The sequence below is a fragment of the Symphalangus syndactylus genome, chromosome 11 (genome assembly GCF_028878055.3).
Source record: "Symphalangus syndactylus isolate Jambi chromosome 11, NHGRI_mSymSyn1-v2.1_pri, whole genome shotgun sequence".
NCBI lineage: Eukaryota > Metazoa > Chordata > Mammalia > Primates > Hylobatidae > Symphalangus > Symphalangus syndactylus.
Window position 1 is genome coordinate 21,450,015 of NC_072433.2, and position 21,094 is coordinate 21,471,108.

The window sequence follows — 21,094 nt, forward strand, 5'->3', positions numbered from 1 at the left end:
GGGGCCTAATCCAACCCCGTCATTTTACAAACTAGCTTGCTTACAGTTGCACTTTCTGCTACAACGACAAGGACTAGAATACAGGCCACCAAATTTCTAGCCCAGGGGGCCTTCTACTACAATAAGCTATTTTCATGATTCGAAGAAATTTCATTTTTGAGAAACTCTTTGACAAAGAAGCTTAGTTTTGTGGTCATCAATAAGAGACTCCATTGAGATGGTAGGTATTTTGAATTCAGTTCCAAATATGAAAAGGGAGGATTTCTTTTCCTATATTTTTTGTCACAAGTCACATTTTAAGATGCGAATTAGGCCAGGCTCATGCCTGTAATCCCAGCACTTTGGGAGGCCAAGGCGGGTGGATCACCCATGGCCAGGAATTTGAGACCAGCCTGACCAACATGGTGAAACCCCGTCTCTACTAAAAATACAAAAAATTAGCTGGGCGTGGTGGCAGGCGCCACCTGTAATCCAAGCTACTCCGGAGGCTGAGGCAGGAGAATTGCTTGAACCCTGGAGGCGGAGGTTGCAGTGAGCTGGGATCGCTCCACTGCACTCCAGCCTGGACAACAAGAGCAAAGCTCCGTCTCCAAAAAAAAAAAAAAATTATTTAATAAAAATTCACATAGGAAATAAGATTGTTCCAGCTATAGGTCATACTTTAAATAGGGACATTGACGGCCCAAAGGGACGTCATCAGATGTGAGCAGCAGAACAAATTACCAATGAAAGGGAAGGTCAAAGAGAAGATGGATCTGTCCCACTAGAATTCAAACAAACAGCAATTCCTCTGTGTTACTGATCGAAAGGAGAAAGTAAGGGGAGAACAAAGTTGTTAGTGGTGAGGCTAGGGGTGGAACTGGACAAATGTTGGAAGGAGGAGAGGAAAACTGAGACCACATCTAAGAAAATGTCCACAGTAAATGATACCCACAGAGAATTCCCAAAAGAAGAGGTACAAACGGACAGTAAATCAATTGAAAAGTTAAGCTTTACTAGTAAGCAAAGAAAAGCAAATTAAAAGATATGTTTACAAAGTCACTGAATTGGCAAAAATTAAACAAGATAGTGGTAGGGGCAGGCACAGGGAGTTCCTGCTGGAATGCAGACACAAAACCTTTCTGGAAAGAAAACTGACACACTCTTTGACCAATAACTCCACTGCTTTCCTCTCTCCCTCTCTTTTTCTGAGACGGGGTCTCGCTATGTTGCCCAGGCTGGTCTCAACTTCCCAGGCTCAAGCAATCCTCCCGCCTCAGCCTTCCGAGTAGCTGGAAGCTCAGGCGCGCGCCACAACTGCAGAAACACCAAAAAAAGAAAAAATGTTTGAACTCACTTTTGTACAGAACCTTACTACAATGTATTCCAGAAAAACAACTGGAAATCAGTGGTCAATTCTGCGTGTGAACGCATGGGTGATTTTTATTTACAGCGGGGCGCGCATCTCTATTTTCCAAAATATCCGATATATATATATTTAAAGTCACCTGTGTTGCGCTGCTCCTGTCCCACAAGCGCTAGGGACCCCAGCACTTACCTTACTCGTCCACGCCGCCTCCCTCCCTTTCACTTTGTGGCTGTCAGCAACCACTTCTCGGAAGAGCCCGGGCGCGGACAGCTCCTTTCATCAGCCCCAAGCCGGACAGGACCCTAAGACCAAGTCACCCGGGGGCTGTTGCCTAGCAACCCTCGTGGCCCCGCTAGCGGGAAGGAAGCCGAATAGAAAATGCACAAGCGCAGAAAAGAAACTCCCGGTCGTCGGTCGTCCCCCGCTCAACAGCCCAATAAACAGAAGGGCTTCTAGTCACCGCCCACCTTGCTCGGCTCTGACCGGAAGCTAGGCGTCACCTCCGCCCGTATTAAAGATGGTCGACCTTTTTCCCCTCTTTTTCCTGCCCCCAGACTAGAGGCGGGATGTAGTCTCTTGGACTAAGAGTGATTGGTCACAAGGAGACTCGGAAGTGTCTCTGATCAGGGCCCCAGAGGAGGCCTTGAGAGCCTGTTCGCGTTCGGTTCCACACTTGGATCCAGGAATCGGCGTGTTCCAGGCTGCTCTCTATGGTAGCTTTGGGCGGATAGAGGGGGCCGCGCAAGGTATTAAGGGACAATAATGGCCGCTTTCAAGGTGTGGATTTTGGCTCCTTGAGCCTGTCTGAGCGAGGGGTGGCAGCGCCGGCGCCCCAGAATCCGGGACAAAAAGGTCCCAAGAGTCGCGCTTGGTGAGGTGAGAGTCCCTTCTTCCTTCCTGGCCTGCCCTTCTATAATCATGGCGGCTCCAGGCGGCGGATCCTGCTCAGGTCCGGGTCCCAGTTTGGGGAGTTCCTCTGTCGTCCCTGTCACCCACCTTGCCTTACTCACCTCAGGGATGCTGCATCCGTCCTGCCCGCCTTGGCCTTCCTCCTTGCTCTGGTCAAATCCTGCTGCCTGGAGCGGCCTCGCTGAGATCCAGGGATGCTGCCTGGAGTGGCCTTGCTCCCTCTCCCAGGCCTCCGCTTTAACCCACCCCAGACTGTCACCGAGCCCGAGTAGGACTCCTTGTGCCTTCCTCTGCTCTCTCACGGTATTATTTATACCAGGCAATCTGGTGGGCGATCTCTTCTACTAGAATGTCAGCTCCAGGTGGGCGGGGATTTTTGTCTGGTTCTCTGTTGCTATCGCCGAGAACAGCAATTGGCTCAGGGACGCCCTCAGTGAATAATTGTTGAATGAGTGAATCCAGGTTCTTTCTTCCCTGGCTTTCTCGTACGCCTTGTAGTTTCTTTGCCATGAATCCTTCTCAAGAATCTTGCTCTTTAGCTCCTTATTTGTTTTTCTCAGCAGCTAATTAAGTCCTCTGTGGCTGACTCCTTGTCCTGTGTTGCTGGAATCTTCCCTTGCTGTCTCCAGAAATGTTTGGGTTCCTGTCCTCCTTTAATAAGTTTAAATTAGTTCATTTTTTAATTTATCAAACACTTATTTTGCTAGACACAGCTACAGCAGTCAACAACACATCCAGTGTTCTCTAACCTGCATAGAATGGCAGTCCAGGGTACATTTCCTAGTTTAGACAACTATTGAGCAGAGCCTGTATATCTTTACCTTCTTGTGTGGATTTCCTCACATGCATACGGATGTCACCAATATGCAGCTTTCTTTTTTCTGTTCTGCCTGATGGCATTTTCAAAATGTAACTCTTGTTTCTGCAGTAATATTATGTGTCCAGTCTGTTTGGCAATACTCTATAGAGCTGTGCATTTAATTAGAGTTTGGTAAACAGTTTTGGATTCTGGTGGCATCTCCTTTGCTTTGCTAACTTGTTGGAATGAGAAGAATTATCCAAGCACCCAGAACTGGTATATGTTGATGAGTGGCAGATGTGTAGTGAGAGGTAAAGAGGAGCTTGTTCCAACTTGAGTGCCAGAAGTCTTGTAGCCACTTAAATACTTATCATTAACACCTTTTCCTAACCTGGTGTTTCTCATAAATATTTTTGGTGAACATGGATTGTTATTACACTGATTTTGGCTGCTGTGAGTAAATTGTTTTCTGTAAAATGCAGCTAGGGGAAGAAAAGCCACTGAAGTATGGAGAACATGGATGGTAGCCTTCTGCCCCATCTCTATGCTGCTGTACCTGTTGTTTAAAGAGAGGAAGAGGTAGAACTCATGTAAAAAATGGGTGAGGGACCAACAGTTTATAGGAGGATAGCAAATAATATAATGTAGCAGTTACATTTATGTTAACTTATGGTTACATAAAGAGCTACTCTTTATGGTTTCACATACTCTTTTTGTTTGATTCTCACAATAGCTTCATGGATTAGATAAGGTAAAAATTACTTCCATTTAATAGATATGAAATTATGGCTAAACAAAGATCAAGTTATTTGCTTACCATCATACAGGTAGAAAGTGTCAAGAGCCTGGTTTCTAATTGAGGTTTCTGACTCAAATTTAGTGGTGTTTTCCCTACACCCCTGTTACAGCTGACATCACGCTCTAGAAAGTGTCCCTTAGTGAGGCCTTTTATTGCCTCTTGGATCTTTGTAGGGGGTGGGGAGGAATGTATTGTGTGTGTGTGTGTGTGTGTGTGTGTGTGTGTATCTATTTTGGTGTTTATTGGGGGTTGGAATAGAAGGATCTTTGGAGATTGTCAGTGACTTGATGGAAAGATCTTAGAGGCAGCAAAAGTAGTCCTGGTCTTAGGGGTAGATGGGGAAGGTTAATCACCTAAATATAACCATAACTGCATTTATTCTGGGATATAGTGGAGCTGAGCCTTCTCTAGTACCAAATGGTTTGCCTTCCTTCCAGAGAAATCCCAGATCCTGTGATGGGGGACACCAGTGAGAATGCCTCGATCCATCGATTGGAAGGCACTGATGTGGACTGTCAGGTTGGCGGTCTTATTTGCAAGACCAAAAGTGCGGCCAGCGAGCAGCATGTCTTCAAGGCCCCTGCTCCCCGCCCTTCATTACTAGGACTGGACTTGCTAGCTTCCCTGAAACGGAGAGAGCGAGAGGAGAAGGACGATGGGGAGGACAAGAAGAAGTCCAAAATCTCCTCCTACAAGGACTGGGAAGAGAGCAAGGATGACCAGAAGGATGCTGAGGAAGAGGGCGGTGACCAGGCTGGCCGAAATACCCGGAAAGACAGGTAAAGGCCTTAGGATGGGTTAGCCCAGAGGGAAGCGAATGGAGGCTGGAAAATAACATCTCATGTTTATCTCTCAGTTTTCCTGTTGGAGATTTAGAGCTTTATGATTTTATTATTATTGTGTAATATTGAAGGTAGGTAGGAATTTGTGGGGAAAAACAAAAGTGACTAAAGACTAGATGGTAGAGGTTAGAAATGCCTTGGGTTGTTGCCATGTGTGAGCCTGCTGTCCCAGGGAGAGAAAGTGGAAAAGGACAGATCACTTGTTTGGACAGCCAAAGGTTTTGGGCAGAGTTTTTCTCCTATGGAGGGGCCTTTACCAGTTGCTCTCCCTGTTTCAGACATTATCGATCTGCTCGGGTAGAGACTCCATCCCATCCAGGTGGTGTGAGCGAAGAGTTTTGGGAACGCAGTCGGCAGAGAGAGCGGGAGCGGCGGGAACATGGTGTCTATGCCTCGTCCAAAGAAGAAAAGGATTGGAAGAAGGAGAAATCGCGGGATCGAGACTATGACCGCAAGAGGGACAGAGGTAAACTGTCCAGCACAGTTCCTATTGTCCATTAGCATTTGCATAAACATGTCAGCCTTTTTCTTGTTGCAGGAGTTTTTGCAACACCCATTTGTTAGGGAGTCCTATTTGCATGATGTCCGCCTGAGTGGTTTTGACCCTGTTGGGATTGGGAATAGTAGTTTAAGAAAAGAGCTGTTGCCTGTAACATAGCTGCTCTGCTTGAGTGTGTGGTCTTCGTTTTATTATCAAAATTGATGATAAAGGAGATAATGGGTAAATATGTATAAGAGACCAGCGTTTCTAATACTACTGGTGATAGAGAAAGGACAGTGCTATGGGACAAAGCTAGACAAAAAAATCCAATGCTGTCCTTGCTCAGTATTAAGTTTTATAGCTGATAGAATTGTAACTATTAAGAAAAATGATTCACTGTAAACTCGCACTAGTATTTTTTGAATTCCTGCTGGAAAATAACTGTTACTGTGGGTTTGAAACTTTCTAGGCAGTAACTATTTTTCCCCCTTGGGAGAATGGGCATAGGTGAGTTTCAGGAGTCCCCGGATCACATTCGAGCAGTGCAGGTTGCACCTGTGAGTGAGTGGGCAGCCTGCCCTTTCTCTAGGGTGAAGATGGGTTTACCTTAGGATGGGATGCATGTTTTTAAGCTTTGTGTGACTCTTCATAGATGAGCGGGATAGAAGTAGGCACAGCAGCAGATCGGAGCGAGATGGAGGGTCAGAGCGTAGCAGCAGAAGAAATGAACCCGAGAGCCCACGACATCGACCTAAAGGTAGACTCACTGTTTTGGTGGCTTGTGAGGATTCAAGTATATAAAAGGCAGAGTGAGAGACTCTCGTCTTCAGTGAGATTGCTGAGGCCTTGAGTCAGAATTCCCGATTCTACCATGAACATCTTGGGATAGTTGGTTCTGAGTCAGGTGGACACAGCTCTGCATTTGGGGTGGATATGCTCCCGTAAGGTGAGGGGCTGGTTTGCTGAATGGCCAGTTTTCCAAATGGCAGGAAAGAATAGGGAGCTGGAGGTAGAAGTGTTTATTAAAAAGAACTATTTATATCCAAGAGGGGTGTGTTTGTAGAGATAAAGTAAATGTCCCTTAAAATGTTGTCATAAACACAGAATGAAAACTGGACCATTGGCTAGGTGCAGTGGCTCATACCTGTAATCCCAGCACTTTGGGAGGCTTGAGGCAGGCAGATTTTGAGGTCAGGAGTTCGAGACCAGCCTGGCCAACATGGTGAAACCCCATCCCTACTAAAAATACAAAAATTAGCCTGGGGTGGTGGCGGGTACCTATAATCCCAGCTATTTGGGAGGTTGAGGCAGGAGAATCACTTGTACCCGGGAGGCGGAGGTTGCAGTGAGCCAAGATCACACCACTGCACTCCAGCCTGGGCGACAGAGCAAGACTTCGTCTCAAAAAAAAGGAAAAATATATCCTGGACCATTAAAAATTGAGATATTTTTAAAAACTGTCAAACCCGATCTTAACCATTATAGATACGTACAAGGTTTAGAAATAGTAAAAGGAGTAAATTTGGGGAATTGACTTTTGGCAACTGGTTCTAGAGCCATGTCATGGTTAAGTGAGATGTTTCCTGTGGATGTGTCTTTTGTGGCCCCAGATGCAGCCACCCCTTCAAGATCTACCTGGGAGGAAGAGGACAGTGGCTGTGGCTCCTCAAGGCGCTCACAGTGGGATTCGCCCTCTCCGACGCCTTCCTATCGGGATTCTGAGCGGAGCCATCGGCTGTCTACTCGAGATCGAGACAGGTGATGTTCCGGGCAGAGCAGCCCAGTTTCGTTGGGTGGGCGGTAAGGAGCCTCAGCAGGGAGAGCAGATGGTGGCCAGGAGGACGTGGCTTAGCTCAGTGACAGTTTTGTGATGCTGGTGCTGCTGTTCCCAGGTCTGTGAGGGGCAAGTACTCAGATGACACGCCTCTGCCAACTCCCTCCTACAAATACAACGAGTGGGCCGATGACAGAAGACACTTGGGGTCCACCCCGCGTCTGTCCAGGGGCCGAGGTGAGGCCTGTGGGGCAGGAGGGAGAAGAGCAGGCTTGCTTGCCCTAGTGAGGATGAGCAGGGGCTGCCCTTCTGGAGCTGCATGGCCCTGCAGATCTGTCTGGGGCCGCTGGGGATAGGCCAGGGCATGGACTGACCTGCTCCCTGTGCTCCTCCAGGAAGACGTGAGGAGGGCGAAGAAGGAATTTCATTTGACACGGAGGAGGAGCGGCAGCAGTGGGAGGATGACCAGAGGGTAAAGCTTTATACCTCTGAGGGGCTGATCGAGGCTGGTGGCCGTCCGTAGATGGGTGACCCTCTAGCTTTGATGAAGGTAGACCTGAGCCCTGTTTAGCCCCAGCACTCTGGAGTCTCTTTGCAGAGGCATAGGTGGCATGGTGAACCCTGTCACTCACTGCAGTAGGCTGACCTAACTGTTCTGTTATGTGTTGGTGCCACCATGTGGCAAATCTAAGAAGTGCTGTCGTGACGGGCTGCCCTCCAGTCCTGTGTAGTCTCCCACTGTGGTTCTCCTCCAGATGGCACGTGACTGCAGGAAGGCCTCTCCTGCACCCCTCACAAGGGTAGCTCCACTGCAGTAGTGACTTCCTACCGAGCATCCCCTCCTCTGTTGGCCATGTCTCGTGCATAAACTTCATCTGTCCGTCACTCCCTTGCTTCGCCTCCTGCCCTGCAGCAAGCCGATCGGGATTGGTACATGATGGACGAGGGCTATGATGAGTTCCACAACCCGCTGGCCTACTCCTCCGAGGACTACGTGAGGAGGCGGGAGCAGCACCTGCATAAACAGAAGCAGAAGCGCATTTCAGCTCAGCGGAGACAGATCAATGAGGTGAGGCTGCCTGCAGAAGTTGGAGCAGATTCAGAGCTGGAGGTAGAGCACGTGGGGAAACAGCAGGTTATGCCCAAGTGAGGGCAGCACAGCTTGTCCCCTGATTGCCGAGAAGCCCAGATCCTCTGGAGGTGGAAGAGGAGTGGGTGATGAGCCTTTTAGTAGCTTAAGGAAAGCCCCGGCTCGTACTTCTCTCTTTGCAGTACTTCCTTGAGGGGAAGTACTGTTGATGGGAACAGGTGCACTGGGACCTGCCTCTGTGGTCTGTGTTCTTTGTGTCTCTGATGTGGGCTAGGGACACTTACCATTTGAGTGTCCATCTAGAGGTTCTGATTTAGATGAAAGGTGCTGCTGCTTGGAACAAAGTCCTGTAGGTGATTTGGGATCAGCACCTCTTCTGTCTTTGGAGCTGTGGGTAGAAGCCTGTGACATCTTTGCAGCTACCAGTGGCCTTCTGTCAGGACTTGATGTGTGGACTTAACCTCATAACCTTTCAGGACGACCTTTGGGGTGGAAATTTGAGCGTGGCTCCCATTGTGTCCTCACAGGATAACGAGCGCTGGGAGACAAACCGCATGCTCACCAGTGGGGTGGTCCATCGGCTGGAGGTGGATGAGGACTTTGAAGAGGACAACGCGGCCAAGGTGCATCTGATGGTGCACAATCTGGTGCCTCCCTTTCTGGATGGGCGCATTGTCTTCACCAAGCAGGTGAGGCTCCTCTGGGGCTAGGGACAAGACATCTCAGAGAGACCTGATGTGGGCCAGGTGCAGTGGCTCATGCCTGTCATCCCGGCACTTTGGGAGGCTGAGGCGGGTGGATCATTGGAGACCAGGAGTTCAAGGCCAGCCTGGGCAATATAATGAAACCCCGTCTCAAAAGTACAAAAATTAGCCGGGCATGGTGGCAGGCACCTGTAGTTTCAGCTACTCGGGAGGCTGACGCATGAGAATTGCTTGAACCCGGGAGGCAGCAGCTGCAGTGAGCAGAGATCACACCACTACACTCCAGTCTGGGTGACAGAGCGAGACTCTGTCTCAAAAAAGACAAAAGGCCTGATGTGGAGACAGAAAGAAGAGAAGGGAGAAAATAGCACTGTACCATGAGAGGGTAGCAGTCCCTTTCACAGGTAGGACTCTTATGAAAATGGCCTTCTTCCTGATTTTAATGGGCATTGCTCTTTCTCCCCACTGCTGCAGCCGGAGCCGGTGATTCCAGTGAAGGACGCCACTTCTGACCTGGCCATCATTGCTCGGAAAGGCAGCCAAACAGTGCGGAAGCACAGGGAGCAGAAGGAGCGCAAGAAGGTTGGTTTCTTGTCACCGGGGCTGGGAAGTTTATGCATATTTTTTTCTTTTTTCTTCTTTTCAAAAGTCTTACTAGGCCCACAGATAGAAGGTAGGAGTCCCCTCTGTCAAGTCCTTAGTCCCGACAGCTGCGGGGCCTGGTGTTGGGAGAGCTGGAGGCTTGAGGATTGGAATGCATGGCTCGGTGCCACCAGTGCCCTGGGGGAGTTTACCACCTGCGGGGTGAAGCCTGCTATCCCCCTGGGATTGATTTTCCATTGCCCAGTCATGTGGCAGGATGGAGCAGGCTGACCTTTTTCCTTTTCAGGCTCAGCACAAACACTGGGAACTGGCTGGGACCAAACTGGGAGATATAATGGGCGTCAAGAAGGAGGAAGAGCCAGATAAAGCTGTGACGGAGGATGGGAAGGTGGACTACAGGTAGGCAGCCTCTGCCAGCAGCGGATCAGCCTTGCTCCAAAGATGGGGGGTCCGTGGGCAGTCGCGGCAGAACCCATTGACCTTGTGGCTCCTGAGTGGGAGACTCTTACATACCTCTCTGCGTCTTCCGCTCTCTCCGGTCCCTTCCTCCTGATCTCTTCCCTGTCTTCCACTTTGCCTATATGTGATTCCTGCTCCCCCCACTGCTTCCTCTGGTGCTGGTGTTGTGAGAGGAAGGAGGCCCAGGGAGGTTAAGTAACTTGTCTGAGGTCACCCAGCTCATCAATGAGGGAGTTAGGATCAGACCCAGGCCGTCTCACATCAGAGCCACTCTGCTGAAGTGCCTCCCATGTGTTCAGCATGGGCAGCTGGGTTTTAGTCCCTTAGATTTCAGCTCACTATAAGAACTATTTTTAAAAGAGATTCCAAAATAGAAAGGGTTATCTTATTGGCCAGTGACTTCTCTGTTCATAGAGGCATCTAAGCAGATGCTGAGTCGGGACTCCTGCATTGGGCAGGTGGCTGGACTTATCTGTCCCTCAAGATCCTCATCCTTCAAATGCCCTCACGTTCTACTGAACGGTCATCTGAGTTAATAATTCTCTCCAATCCTGTGTGAAATGTCCATACGAGAAGTTGGTACTATTGATCAGCCCTTATTCATCTCTAGTTAACTTAATTCCTTAGGTATTAGTTATTGGGTGACCAGGAGGGACTGGGTGAAATTAGAAATAGGAAGCTCAGCAGAGCATGGGGCGGCAAATCAGACAGGAAGTCTCTGGGGAAGGGGTTGGGGAGGGGTGTGTAGACAGTGTGGAGCACTGAACTGGTGTCTTCTTGCCGGGCAGCCTTGAGGAAGTGACAGTGCTCTGCGTCTCGGGTGTGTACACGTGTCAGACATTGAGAGCTTTCAGTAGAGGTTGCCAGTTACTGTTTAGTGGGGCTGTTTTCACAGTTCTTTGAAAACAAAACCTTACAGACTATGCTTTCCTGCTGTCCTGCCAAGAGGAGGGAGGAAGTTTGACCCACGTCCTGTGCTCTGCACCCTTACCTCCTCACAAGGCCTGTGTGGCTATTTTAGCCCTTTAGGTGTTGTGCTGAAATTGCCCGAGGGTATTTTCTACAAGTTAGTGACCTGGAGATTGATTTCCACTCCTCTTCTGCTCACTCTGTTTTGGTTAGAGGGTTTGCTAGCATGGTGATCTGTAACTCCTCCGATCCATGTTCAGCTCTGTTGGACCCTGTGGTGTTGAGTGTGTTGTGGATGATGGATTCTCACGTAGCAGTTTCAGTCCTGAGGCCGATTAGAACCATCTCAGATTCCCTGGCTGCTTTGGTGTCTCAGACTCTTGCCGAAGTCCTCATTCCTGAGCGTAGGAAGGAGGGCAGTAACCTAATCAGGAAGGACAGCATGGGGCACCATCCAGGGTGTTTAGGCTGCTCTGTGTTCCTAGGACAGAGCAGAAGTTTGCAGATCACATGAAGAAAAAGAGCGAAGCCAGCAGTGAATTTGCAAAGAAGAAGTCCATCCTGGAGCAGAGGCAGTACCTGCCCATCTTCGCAGTGCAGCAGGAGCTGCTCACTATTATCAGGTAACTTCACCCGGGGCCCAAGAATCTAGTGTCAAATTAGGGATGCCCTTGGTCTCCCATGTTTACCCAGGAGCTCTTTTTCTTTTGTGCATTGCACCCAATGGAGAAGGGAAATAATTTTTTCCTCTGACCTCCTGCCTGGGGTACACTGCACAAAGTAACGGGATGGCACCATTTTGTTTTAGCTCACCTGTTTAAACCTCACCGTTTTCCAGATGTTTCAGGTGGTATCTCAGTAAGAGGCTGTTTTCCCAGTGAAATTCTCCCTTCTAAACCGGCATGCTCCCTGGATAGCTAGTCATGGGGATAGGAGGTAGCGGAGTCTTTTCGGAGGCTGGGCGTTGGCCTTCCACTTCGGCTGATAAGCCCTTTGCCTGCTTGTCCTTGTAGAGACAACAGCATCGTGATCGTGGTTGGGGAGACGGGGAGTGGTAAGACCACTCAGCTGACACAGTACCTGCATGAAGATGGTTACACGGACTATGGGATGATTGGATGTACCCAGCCCCGGCGTGTAGCTGCCATGTCAGTGGCCAAGAGAGTCAGTGAAGAGATGGGGGGAAACCTTGGCGAGGAGGTGAGTGGGCGTGGGGGCTGAGCCATGTAGTTATTCCCTAGTAGCTTCCACCCATTTTTGCTAAAGGGTGTGATCTGCTAAGACTCGGACCCCAGTATGGGGTGTGTTGGTGGTGAGCCAGTGGCCAGGGCATCTGAGCCATCTCTCTGACCTCCAGGTGGGCTATGCCATCCGCTTTGAAGACTGCACTTCAGAGAACACCTTGATCAAATACATGACTGACGGGATCCTGCTCCGAGAGTCCCTCCGGGAAGCCGACCTGGATCACTACAGTGCCATCATCATGGACGAGGCCCATGAGCGCTCCCTCAACACTGACGTGCTCTTTGGGCTGCTCCGGGAGGTGAGGGCTGTGTGGTTTGGTCTCTCTGTGTGTGGGGTGTTGACCAGCGCACCACCAGTAGCTAGTGCGGTGCTCCAGGTGGGCTGAGGGGGTCTCTGGCAGGCCAGAGTTTCCTGAGGTCTCTGGTTGCAGTTCAGACTCGGGTTGTAGTTTATGCTGTTCTTGCTCCGCTGAGGGTGGCTTGGGATTTTCTGGGCAGTGGCTCCATTGCTTCAGTCTTCAGGATTGGTAAGAATCGAATAGGCCCATTTGTCAGCTTTAGCTTCTGTTTCCTCGGGGGTGGTGCTGATGGGACTGGGGGACAGGAGCCAAGGGTCCCCACCACGGGGGCTTCCGAGCCGCCTCTTCTCTCAGGTAGTGGCTCGGCGCTCAGACCTGAAGCTCATCGTCACATCAGCCACGATGGATGCGGAGAAGTTTGCTGCCTTTTTTGGGAATGTCCCCATCTTCCACATCCCTGGCCGTACCTTCCCTGTTGACATCCTCTTCAGCAAGGTATTGAGGCCACCATGTTACGAACTGACGCTTCCATGCCATGCACTTCTCTGATGAGAAGCCGGCTGGAGGGTGGAGGGTGGGTAGGGGACTGGGTTGGAGAAGATTTCTTGGGGACCATGGGGCAAATGGGGCAGCCTGCAGCTCTGGGACTTGGTGACAAAGGACTCTGCTCTGGGTGAGGTTTTGTTTCATTGTTTCTTTGAAGCTGAAGTACAGGGCCCAGGGAGGCACTGTGCCCTCCTGTAGAGGTCTCGCAGTCAGGCCCGTGTGGAGGTGTGGTGGCCCTCAAAGTCCATAGCTCCAGCCCAGAGCAGTGCCTGGGCCACAGGGCTCCCAGGGGATGCCTGCCTGCGCTTCTAGTATCTCCCTCTGACTGTGTCCCCACTGCTGTTGCAGACCCCACAGGAGGATTACGTGGAGGCTGCAGTGAAGCAGTCCTTGCAGGTGCACCTGTCGGGGGCCCCTGGAGACATCCTTATCTTCATGCCTGGCCAAGAGGACATTGAGGTGCGTGCCTTAGTCACGACTGTGATGAGCGGGTGTGTCCTGCATATGGGAGGTTAGGGTTCCAGTGTCTCACAGCTCCTCCCTGGGCTCTCAGGTGACCTCAGACCAGATTGTGGAGCATCTGGAGGAACTGGAGAATGCGCCTGCCCTGGCTGTGCTGCCCATCTACTCTCAGCTGCCTTCTGACCTCCAGGCCAAAATCTTCCAGAAGGTGTGACAGCAGGAATGTCCAGGAGTGACTCCTGGAGTTCCCTAAAGGAAGCGAGTGTGGATGTGACTGTCCCGGCAGGGGGTGGGCTAGGAGGTAGGCTTTTCCCCCTTGTGGAGCCTTTCCTGTGTCGAGGGACTCATTTTTCCCTCCCTGTATGTCCTGCTCTAGGCTCCAGATGGCGTTCGGAAGTGCATCGTTGCCACCAATATTGCCGAGACGTCTCTGACTGTTGATGGCATCATGTTTGTTATTGATTCTGGTTATTGCAAATTAAAGGTGAGAGAAGACACGGGAGGCAGGGCCTGGGTCTTCACCGGAAGCTAACTTAGCTGCGGGGTGGGAAGCCAGGGCCTCACTCCTGGCCCTGGGATGCGGGGAGCGCGTGGAAGTGGTGGTGGTGCTAGGAGGCTCACATTGACTCACTGTGCTTGGTTCGTTTAATCCTTGTAATACTCGATGAGGTAGATGATTTAACAGTAGAGCTCACAGAGCTGGTGTTTGTGGGGAAGAGTTCTTCAGGTGTTCATGAGAACATTTCTAGAGGTTCCTGGCTCTTCCTCTGCCATGTGTAGCAACCGGGCTTGCCTTTGTCTCAGGCCTACTTCCACTTTCCCCTCACTCTGTCCGTTGTCAGCTCTTTTTCGTCCCCTCCTAGGTCTTCAACCCCAGGATTGGCATGGATGCTCTGCAGATCTATCCCATTAGCCAGGCCAATGCCAACCAGCGGTCAGGGCGAGCCGGCAGGACGGGCCCAGGTCAGTGTTTCAGGTAGGAGCCCTGTGCTAGCCTGCTTTCTGGGGCAGCGCTGGGGTTGCTGAGCATGGAGTCCGGGCGGGGGCGGGCAGGATGCGGGCCCTGGAGCTGGTCCCCAAGGCTGGAAGCTGCTGGCAGGGCTGCCACTTGTTAGTCCTTTCATCCTGTGCTACTGAGTGGAAGGAAGGAGTGGCTTTCCAGGGATCTCTGAGGTCTGAGGCCAACCTACATGGATGTAGGTACACATGCAGGTAATTACAGCCTGCCTCCCTTCAGAGGGTAGGTCTGGACAAATGATGCCATTGGTTGTTTTTTAATTCTATTGTTCTCTTTCCCCGTTTTCCTTCTTTTTTTTTTTTTTTTTTTTTTTTTCCAATTAGAGACAGAGTCTTGCTCTGTCACCCAGGCTGGAGTGTGGTGGTGCAATCACAGCTCACTGCAGCCTTGATCTCCTGCACTCAAGTGAGCCTCCCACTTCAGCCTCCCAAGGGGCTGAGATTGCAGGCAGGCACCACCACACCTGGCTAATTTGTTCATATTTTGTAGAGATGGGGTCTTGCTATGTTGCCCAGGCTGGTACTGTGAACTCCTGGCTTCAAGCGATTCTCCTGTCTTGGCCTCCCAAACTGTTGGCATTATAGGTGTGAGCCACTCTGCCTGGCTCTCTCCCCCTTTTTTGTTCCAATTAAAAAAAAAATAATGTATTCACTATAGAGCATTAGTGAATATAGGAAAATATCAAGAAAATAAAACCCAGCCATGATTCTAGTCCCAGGCCCATTGGTTCTAGAAATGAAACAGATGGCTGGGCGTGGTGGCTCATGCCTGTAATCCCGGCACTTTGGGAGGCCAAGGCGGGCAGATCACAAGGTCAGGAGTTTGAGAGCAGCCTGGCCAATATGGTGAAACCCCATCTCTACTAAAAATACAAAAATCAGCTGGGCGTGGTGGCGGGTGCCTGTAGTCCCAGCTACGCAGGAGGCTGAGGCAGGAGAATCGCTTGAACCCGGGAGGCAGAGATTGGGTGACAGAGTGAGACTCTGTCTAAAAATAAAGAAATGAAACATGTAAGAGGCTCCAGAAGAAGGGCTAAATTGGCAGATTGGAGTTCTGAATAGGTGGAAGTCAGTGATTCACTGAAGTAGTGGGTGGGGAGAAGAAATGAGAATTTCCTCCCTCCCTGTGGGATTTCATCTGTACTGGCTGCTGTTGGGTTTCCTTGTGGTGAGAGGATGGGGTCTTCTCCCTGGCAGGCTCTACACCCAGAGCGCCTACAAGAATGAGCTCCTGACCACCACGGTGCCCGAGATCCAGAGGACCAACCTGGCCAACGTGGTGCTGCTGCTCAAGTCCCTCGGGGTGCAGGACCTGCTGCAGTTCCACTTCATGGACCCGCCCCCGGAGGACAACATGCTCAACTCTATGTATCAGCTCTGGATCCTCGGGGCCCTGGACAACACAGGTGAGGCGGCCCCGGGAGCCTCATGGGTGCTGGTACTTGACTTCCTTCTTCCCTCTACTGTCCCGTCAAATATCCGGGTTTGCTCATCTCTCCTAGGTGGTCTGACCTCTACTGGGCGGCTGATGGTGGAGTTCCCGCTGGACCCTGCCCTGTCCAAGATGCTGATCGTGTCCTGTGACATGGGCTGCAGCTCCGAGATCCTGCTCATCGTCTCCATGCTCTCGGTCCCAGCTATCTTCTACAGGCCCAAGGTGGGGCAGCGGCCGGCTCCCCTCTCTCCCCGGAGGGCTCGAGGAAGTGCTGGGGAGGGGAATGGCTTCTCTCTGTATTACTGAAATGGAACAGAGGGCGGAATCAGAGTTTCTGAAGAATGATTTTGCTGTTCTCGGTTAAGCAGGTTGGGGTAGGGGAAGGAAGGGCTGGGCCAGTGGTTCTCAGGGAATGCTTTGGAAATTTGCAAGAGCATGTTTTATCTTCTAGTATGGTTGCTCTTGAGCCCTTATGTTTTACAGTAGACCTTTTTAAAAATTATTTTAATTTTTCTCAAATTGTCAGGGCAACCTGTTGACATGTTTGAAGTTCTATGTGTGGGTAGGTGGTAGTGTTAGAACCTCTGGGATGTGCTCAGTGGGCCTGGAACCCCCTGTAGTTAGAGTGAAGGTTCTTTTTCCCTTCCTAGGGTCGAGAGGAGGAGAGTGATCAAATCCGGGAGAAGTTCGCTGTTCCTGAGAGCGATCATTTGACCTACCTGAATGTCTACCTGCAGTGGAAGAACAATAATTACTCCACCATCTGGTGTAACGATCATTTCATCCATGCTAAGGCCATGCGGAAGGTAGGGTGGTGGATGAGCAGGATGTTGGGATGAGGGGAGGGTCGAGAGGGAAGGAGGGCTCCCTCCTGGTGCCTCCGTGTCCTGCCCTAGGTCCGGGAGGTGCGAGCTCAACTCAAGGACATCATGGTGCAGCAGCGGATGAGCCTGGCCTCGTGTGGCACTGACTGGGACATTGTCAGGAAGTGCATCTGTGCTGCCTATTTCCACCAAGCAGCCAAGCTCAAGGTGAGCCCAGGGGCCCAGTGGGCCCCTCCCAGCCTGATACCTGTATAAGGGCAAAGTTCTTCCTTTCTCTTGGTGTGGTTCTGCAGATCTGGGCTTCCCCCAAAGGCTGTGTCAAGACAGTGTTAAGGGATGGGGTCGCTGCCCAAATGGGTGGTGTTTTCCTGATGTGGCTGCCTGTTGTGTCTCCTCCCTAGGGAATAGGGGAGTACGTGAACATCCGCACAGGGATGCCCTGCCACTTGCACCCCACCAGCTCCCTTTTTGGAATGGGCTACACCCCAGATTACATAGTGTATCACGAGTTGGTCATGACCACCAAGGTGAGTCTTTTCCAAGGCGCTTGCATAACGCAGGCCCCCTGTCTGGCCAGGCTTTGAAACCCTTCACTGCCTTCTGGCATGAGCTTTTAGCCTGGGAGCCTTGAGGCCACATGCATTGCTTTGTGGGGGCGTGTGAGGTTGGTTTTCATTTGGGGACTTGGGGAAGCTCTGCACAGGGTTGACCTCTAGACTGCAGTGACCTCAGCCGCGTGGGCACGATTGTTCCCCACTTGCTGCTTGGGATGAGCAGCCCCTCTTGGTGTCATTAGAAGGATTTTCGGAGGGTTTGGGCCTTTTCTCTTAGATACTAGGGGGCATTTTCTCAAGTGTGGAGGAGTTTGGATGGGAGTATCTGGGGTTTTTCCTTTCCTTTTTTGAGCCTTGCAGGGTCAGGGATTGGGCCCTTCCCATGTGGCTCCTAATTGTGGAACCACTCTGGGAGGGACATTGGCCCTCCTGTGACCCTCGCCTCCCTGCCCTTCTGCCCGCAGGAGTACATGCAGTGTGTGACCGCTGTGGACGGGGAGTGGCTGGCGGAGCTGGGCCCCATGTTCTATAGCGTGAAACAGGCGGGCAAGTCACGGCAGGTGAGGGTTCTGTGCCCTCCGCGGGGGTGCTGTTTGCCTGTGGGGTCGATGTTCCCTCCACTTGGTGTTGAAGACTTGTGGTCATCCAACCCACTTACTTCTCTCTGCAAACATAAAGGCTGTGATCCAGCAGGCTGGGTCTGTCTGATTCCCCACCACCCACTGCAGTTGTTTGGTAGGCTGAGCCTTTAAAAACAAAACCAAAAAACTCATTATTGAAAAGTCCAAATATTCATGAAAGTGGGAAAAACAGTACAACAGGCCACCATGAATTTGTTGCCTTGCCTCTATAATTGTCAACATTTGTTCAATTTCACTGTTCCTACCCCACTCCACACACATCCATTTTTTTTTCTGGAATATTTTCAAGCTTATCTCATATATTATTCATCCATAAATACTTGAGTATGTGTCTCTGACTAAAAGGACTTAAAATTTTAAATATAACCTCTGTGCCGTTATCACTCATAAAAAAATGAATACTTAATGTCACCTAAGTCTCCAGTCTGCATTTGGATTTCTCCATTTATCTCAAAGATAACTTCTTACGATCGATTTGCTTGAATTAGGATCCAGGCATTGCAACTGCTTATGTGTGTTAACTGTTCATTCTAGAACAGGCTCCACCCCACGCTTTTTTTCATGATATCGATGTATTGGAGCAGCCAGGTCATTTGTCCTGTCGAATAGTCCATCTGATGTATTTGCCTCGTTGCTTGCTCACAGTGGTGCTTAACCTGTGCCTGTGTTTCGTGCACTTGCTGTAAGCTGGTGATGAGTCCAACCGCTTGATTAGATCCCGGCTGAGCTGCGTGTGGCAGGGATGCCTGCATGTGGCGCTGTGAACCTCCTCTTAGATGCCTTCAGGAGGCGTGTGAGGTCTGGTGGCCCCAGCTTTGCTGATGGGAGGATGGATGAGGGGCCCCAGTGGTGGCAGCCTGCCCCTTCCCTGACAGGTTTCCATTGCTCCTCCATCTTGAGGTTTTAGCGTCTGTTGATGCCCATCGCCTAGATCCATATTTAGGGTTGCAAAATGGTGCTGGGCTTTGGCTTACCCCTTTTCGTAGCATAATGCTCCCCACACCAGGCTCCCTTGCATCTTATGCCTGTCTGTTGCAGCCAGCAGGTAACATCTTTCCTGTTTTTCTGTACTTCCTGGCATAGTTGTGAACTTGATTTTTCAAAAAAGAAGGAAATGTAAGTACTGCCTGGACTGAGGGATGACTGAGTTAGGACTGATTGTCCAGTATCTTGAGTCAGTGAAAAAAGCAGGCCTCAGCTGCAGAAGAGAAGGCAGCTTTGGTACTGGGGCAGGCAGCCATGTGGAGCACTGGCCTGGTGGATGCAGCACCTGGTTTGTGGCAGGGACTTGGGTGCCGACGAGGCCTCCTTCCTTAGTGGTCCCCAGTAGGCTCAGCCAGGTCTGTCCCTCTTCAATAGGAGAACCGTCGTCGGGCCAAAGAGGAAGCCTCTGCCATGGAGGAGGAGATGGCACTGGCTGAGGAGCAGCTGCGAGCCCGGCGGCAGGAGCAGGAGAAGCGCAGCCCCCTGGGCAGTGTCAGGTGAGCTCCGGCCCTGGGACTCTGGCTGGGGTGGCACCTATCCCAGGAGGCTGCCAGAGACCAGGCCCCGATGCAGGGTCAGGATTTATGGGAAGGTGCATGTGTGAAGGCAAACTGGTGACAGAAGTTGCTTGTGCATTGGGTGGTCACGTGGATGTGTGGGAGGAGTTCCCGACAGCTTTAAAGGAGCGACAGTATACCTGCAACTCCCGGTCATTGTTAGGGATTCAGGGCCTGAGGCAGCCTGGAGTAGCAGGACGGTTCTCACAGCTTTACTCACAAGCGAGGGGGTTGGAAACCACAGTGCAGTGGTGAGAAGTGTGCCTTGGGCTTCTGTGTCTGTGCTGGTCCCTGGAGTTAGGCCAGACTTGACAGGTCGCAGGCACAGTCCTCCGTGAGACCACCCTCACTTCAGATACCAGCTGCAGTTGTGGACACCATCCTTACTTCCAGCCAACCCTCTACAAATCTGGGGATCCCTGTGCACCCCTGCAGGTTCAATATTTGCTAGAATGACTTCCAGAACTCCAGAGAGTGCTGTACTTACCATTCCAGCTTTATTATACCAAAAAGGTACAAATTAGAACCAGCCAAAAGGAGAGATGCATAGAGCAAGGTCTAGGAGGGTCTCAAATGCGAAGCCTCGTTTGTCCTCAGGACCACGTCCCCCCGTGGCACACTGATGCATGACAGTATGACAGGTTATTGCCATCCAGGAAGCTCACCTGAACTTCAGTGTCCAGAGTTCTTATCATCGAGGTTCTGTTACTTAGGCATGAATGACTGAATCATTGTCATGTGGTAGAGCTCAGCCTCCAGTCCCCCCTCCTCCCCAGAGGTGAGGCTCAGAGGAGCCTCAGAGCACCAGTGCTAACCCCGGGGCAGAGAGGCCAGCCCGCCTTGAGTCATGTTGTTGGATAAACTCAAGGGGTTCACCAAGTGTCACCTCATTAGCATAATCTCTCAAACGAGGGCTGAGGGGCCCCCATGAATAGTAGACACTCCAGTCACTTGGGAAATTCCAAGGGTTTAGAGTTGCCTCCCAGGCACTGGGGACAAAGGCAGGCTGCTACACAGTTGGAGTGGCGGCAGTGAGGTGGAGGGAAACCACTTTTGTAGCTCCCCTAGGGACTGTGGGAGGAGTTGTTAAAATCTGATCTAAAGCATATTGGAATGAGTGAGCTTCCTTGATTACATTGCCAGTCGAACATGGGGACGGCAGGGGAGTGAGAATGTGCCGGGGAGGAGATCCCTCGGCCGCAGAGCTCCCCACCATGGGTTAGGAACAGTAAGTCCTGGGGCTCTGCATCCTCCTGCCCTCCCTGCTGGGGGTGAGGGCACAGTGTTTCCTGATCTCTCCTGCTGTGTCTCCAGGTCTACAAAGATCTACACTCCAGGCCGGAAAGAACAAGGGGAGCCCATGACCCCTCGCCGCACGCCAGCCCGCTTTGGTCTGTGAGCTGAGGCTGTCCCTAGAGAGGATGGCAGCAGGTATTGGGTCCTGAGCCCTCTGGCGGGAGCCCTGAGGCTGCGGACAAAGCCCTTTCATCTGAGGACTTTTATCTGTGCGTATCACGGCCCCCCAGGGCAGTTACTGCTGGACCAGACTCTGTGGCAGAGGAGGTGGAATTCTTCCATGCAGGAGCGTGGCATGGCGGGAGCTGGGCTGCAGAGTATCCGAGATGCTGCTGGGGCAGCGGGAGGTGGCTGGACCCATCGCATCTAAATAAACTGGCTCAGGACACTTGGTGTATGCGTGACTTGGCTGTGGCTGTGTCTTTTTTAATCCTTGTGTAAAGCAGCAAAAAAGACCTAAAGGGAATTGTAATTTGGTTATAATTCAGGATTTGGAAATAAATTTATTATTTGTAAAA

The 21,094-nt window shown here is 51.1% G+C and overlaps 2 protein-coding genes across 7 annotated transcripts in view; one reads left to right on the top strand and one right to left on the bottom strand.

The window, feature by feature from the left end:
• Positions 1 to 2,611, bottom strand: part of TXNL4B (thioredoxin like 4B) — a 65,903-nt gene extending 63,292 nt beyond the window's left edge. The window contains exon 1 of one of the 5 annotated variants that reach the window (XM_063611716.1): positions 1,538 to 1,807. The gene's annotated coding sequence lies outside the window, so the exon portion shown is untranslated. Of the gene's footprint in view, positions 1 to 1,537; positions 1,861 to 2,358 lie in introns of those variants that run through there. The other 4 variants (XM_055298523.2, XM_063611717.1, XM_055298522.2 and 1 more) reach the window with 4 other exon arrangements.
• On the top strand, positions 1,833 to 21,094 carry DHX38 (DEAH-box helicase 38). 2 transcript variants are annotated; one of them, XM_063611555.1, is made up of 28 exons: positions 1,855 to 2,224; positions 2,364 to 2,560; positions 4,293 to 4,634; positions 4,976 to 5,163; positions 5,831 to 5,935; positions 6,789 to 6,936; positions 7,071 to 7,189; positions 7,348 to 7,424; positions 7,866 to 8,021; positions 8,570 to 8,731; positions 9,221 to 9,328; positions 9,636 to 9,748; positions 11,203 to 11,340; positions 11,731 to 11,917; positions 12,075 to 12,260; positions 12,615 to 12,755; positions 13,155 to 13,265; positions 13,360 to 13,476; positions 13,645 to 13,752; positions 14,132 to 14,244; positions 15,483 to 15,691; positions 15,788 to 15,942; positions 16,371 to 16,526; positions 16,617 to 16,751; positions 16,946 to 17,071; positions 17,563 to 17,658; positions 19,099 to 19,220; positions 20,595 to 21,094. In XM_063611555.1, exons 3-28 carry the CDS (start codon positions 4,312 to 4,314, stop codon positions 20,677 to 20,679), a joined length of 3,684 nt encoding a protein of 1,227 aa, XP_063467625.1. In that variant the 5' UTR covers positions 1,855 to 2,224; positions 2,364 to 2,560; positions 4,293 to 4,311; the 3' UTR covers positions 20,680 to 21,094. The 2 variants fall into 2 exon arrangements, with proteins under 2 accessions (XP_055154468.1, XP_063467625.1); XM_055298493.2 differs by lacking the exon at positions 2,364 to 2,560 and having other exon boundaries at positions 1,833 to 2,224.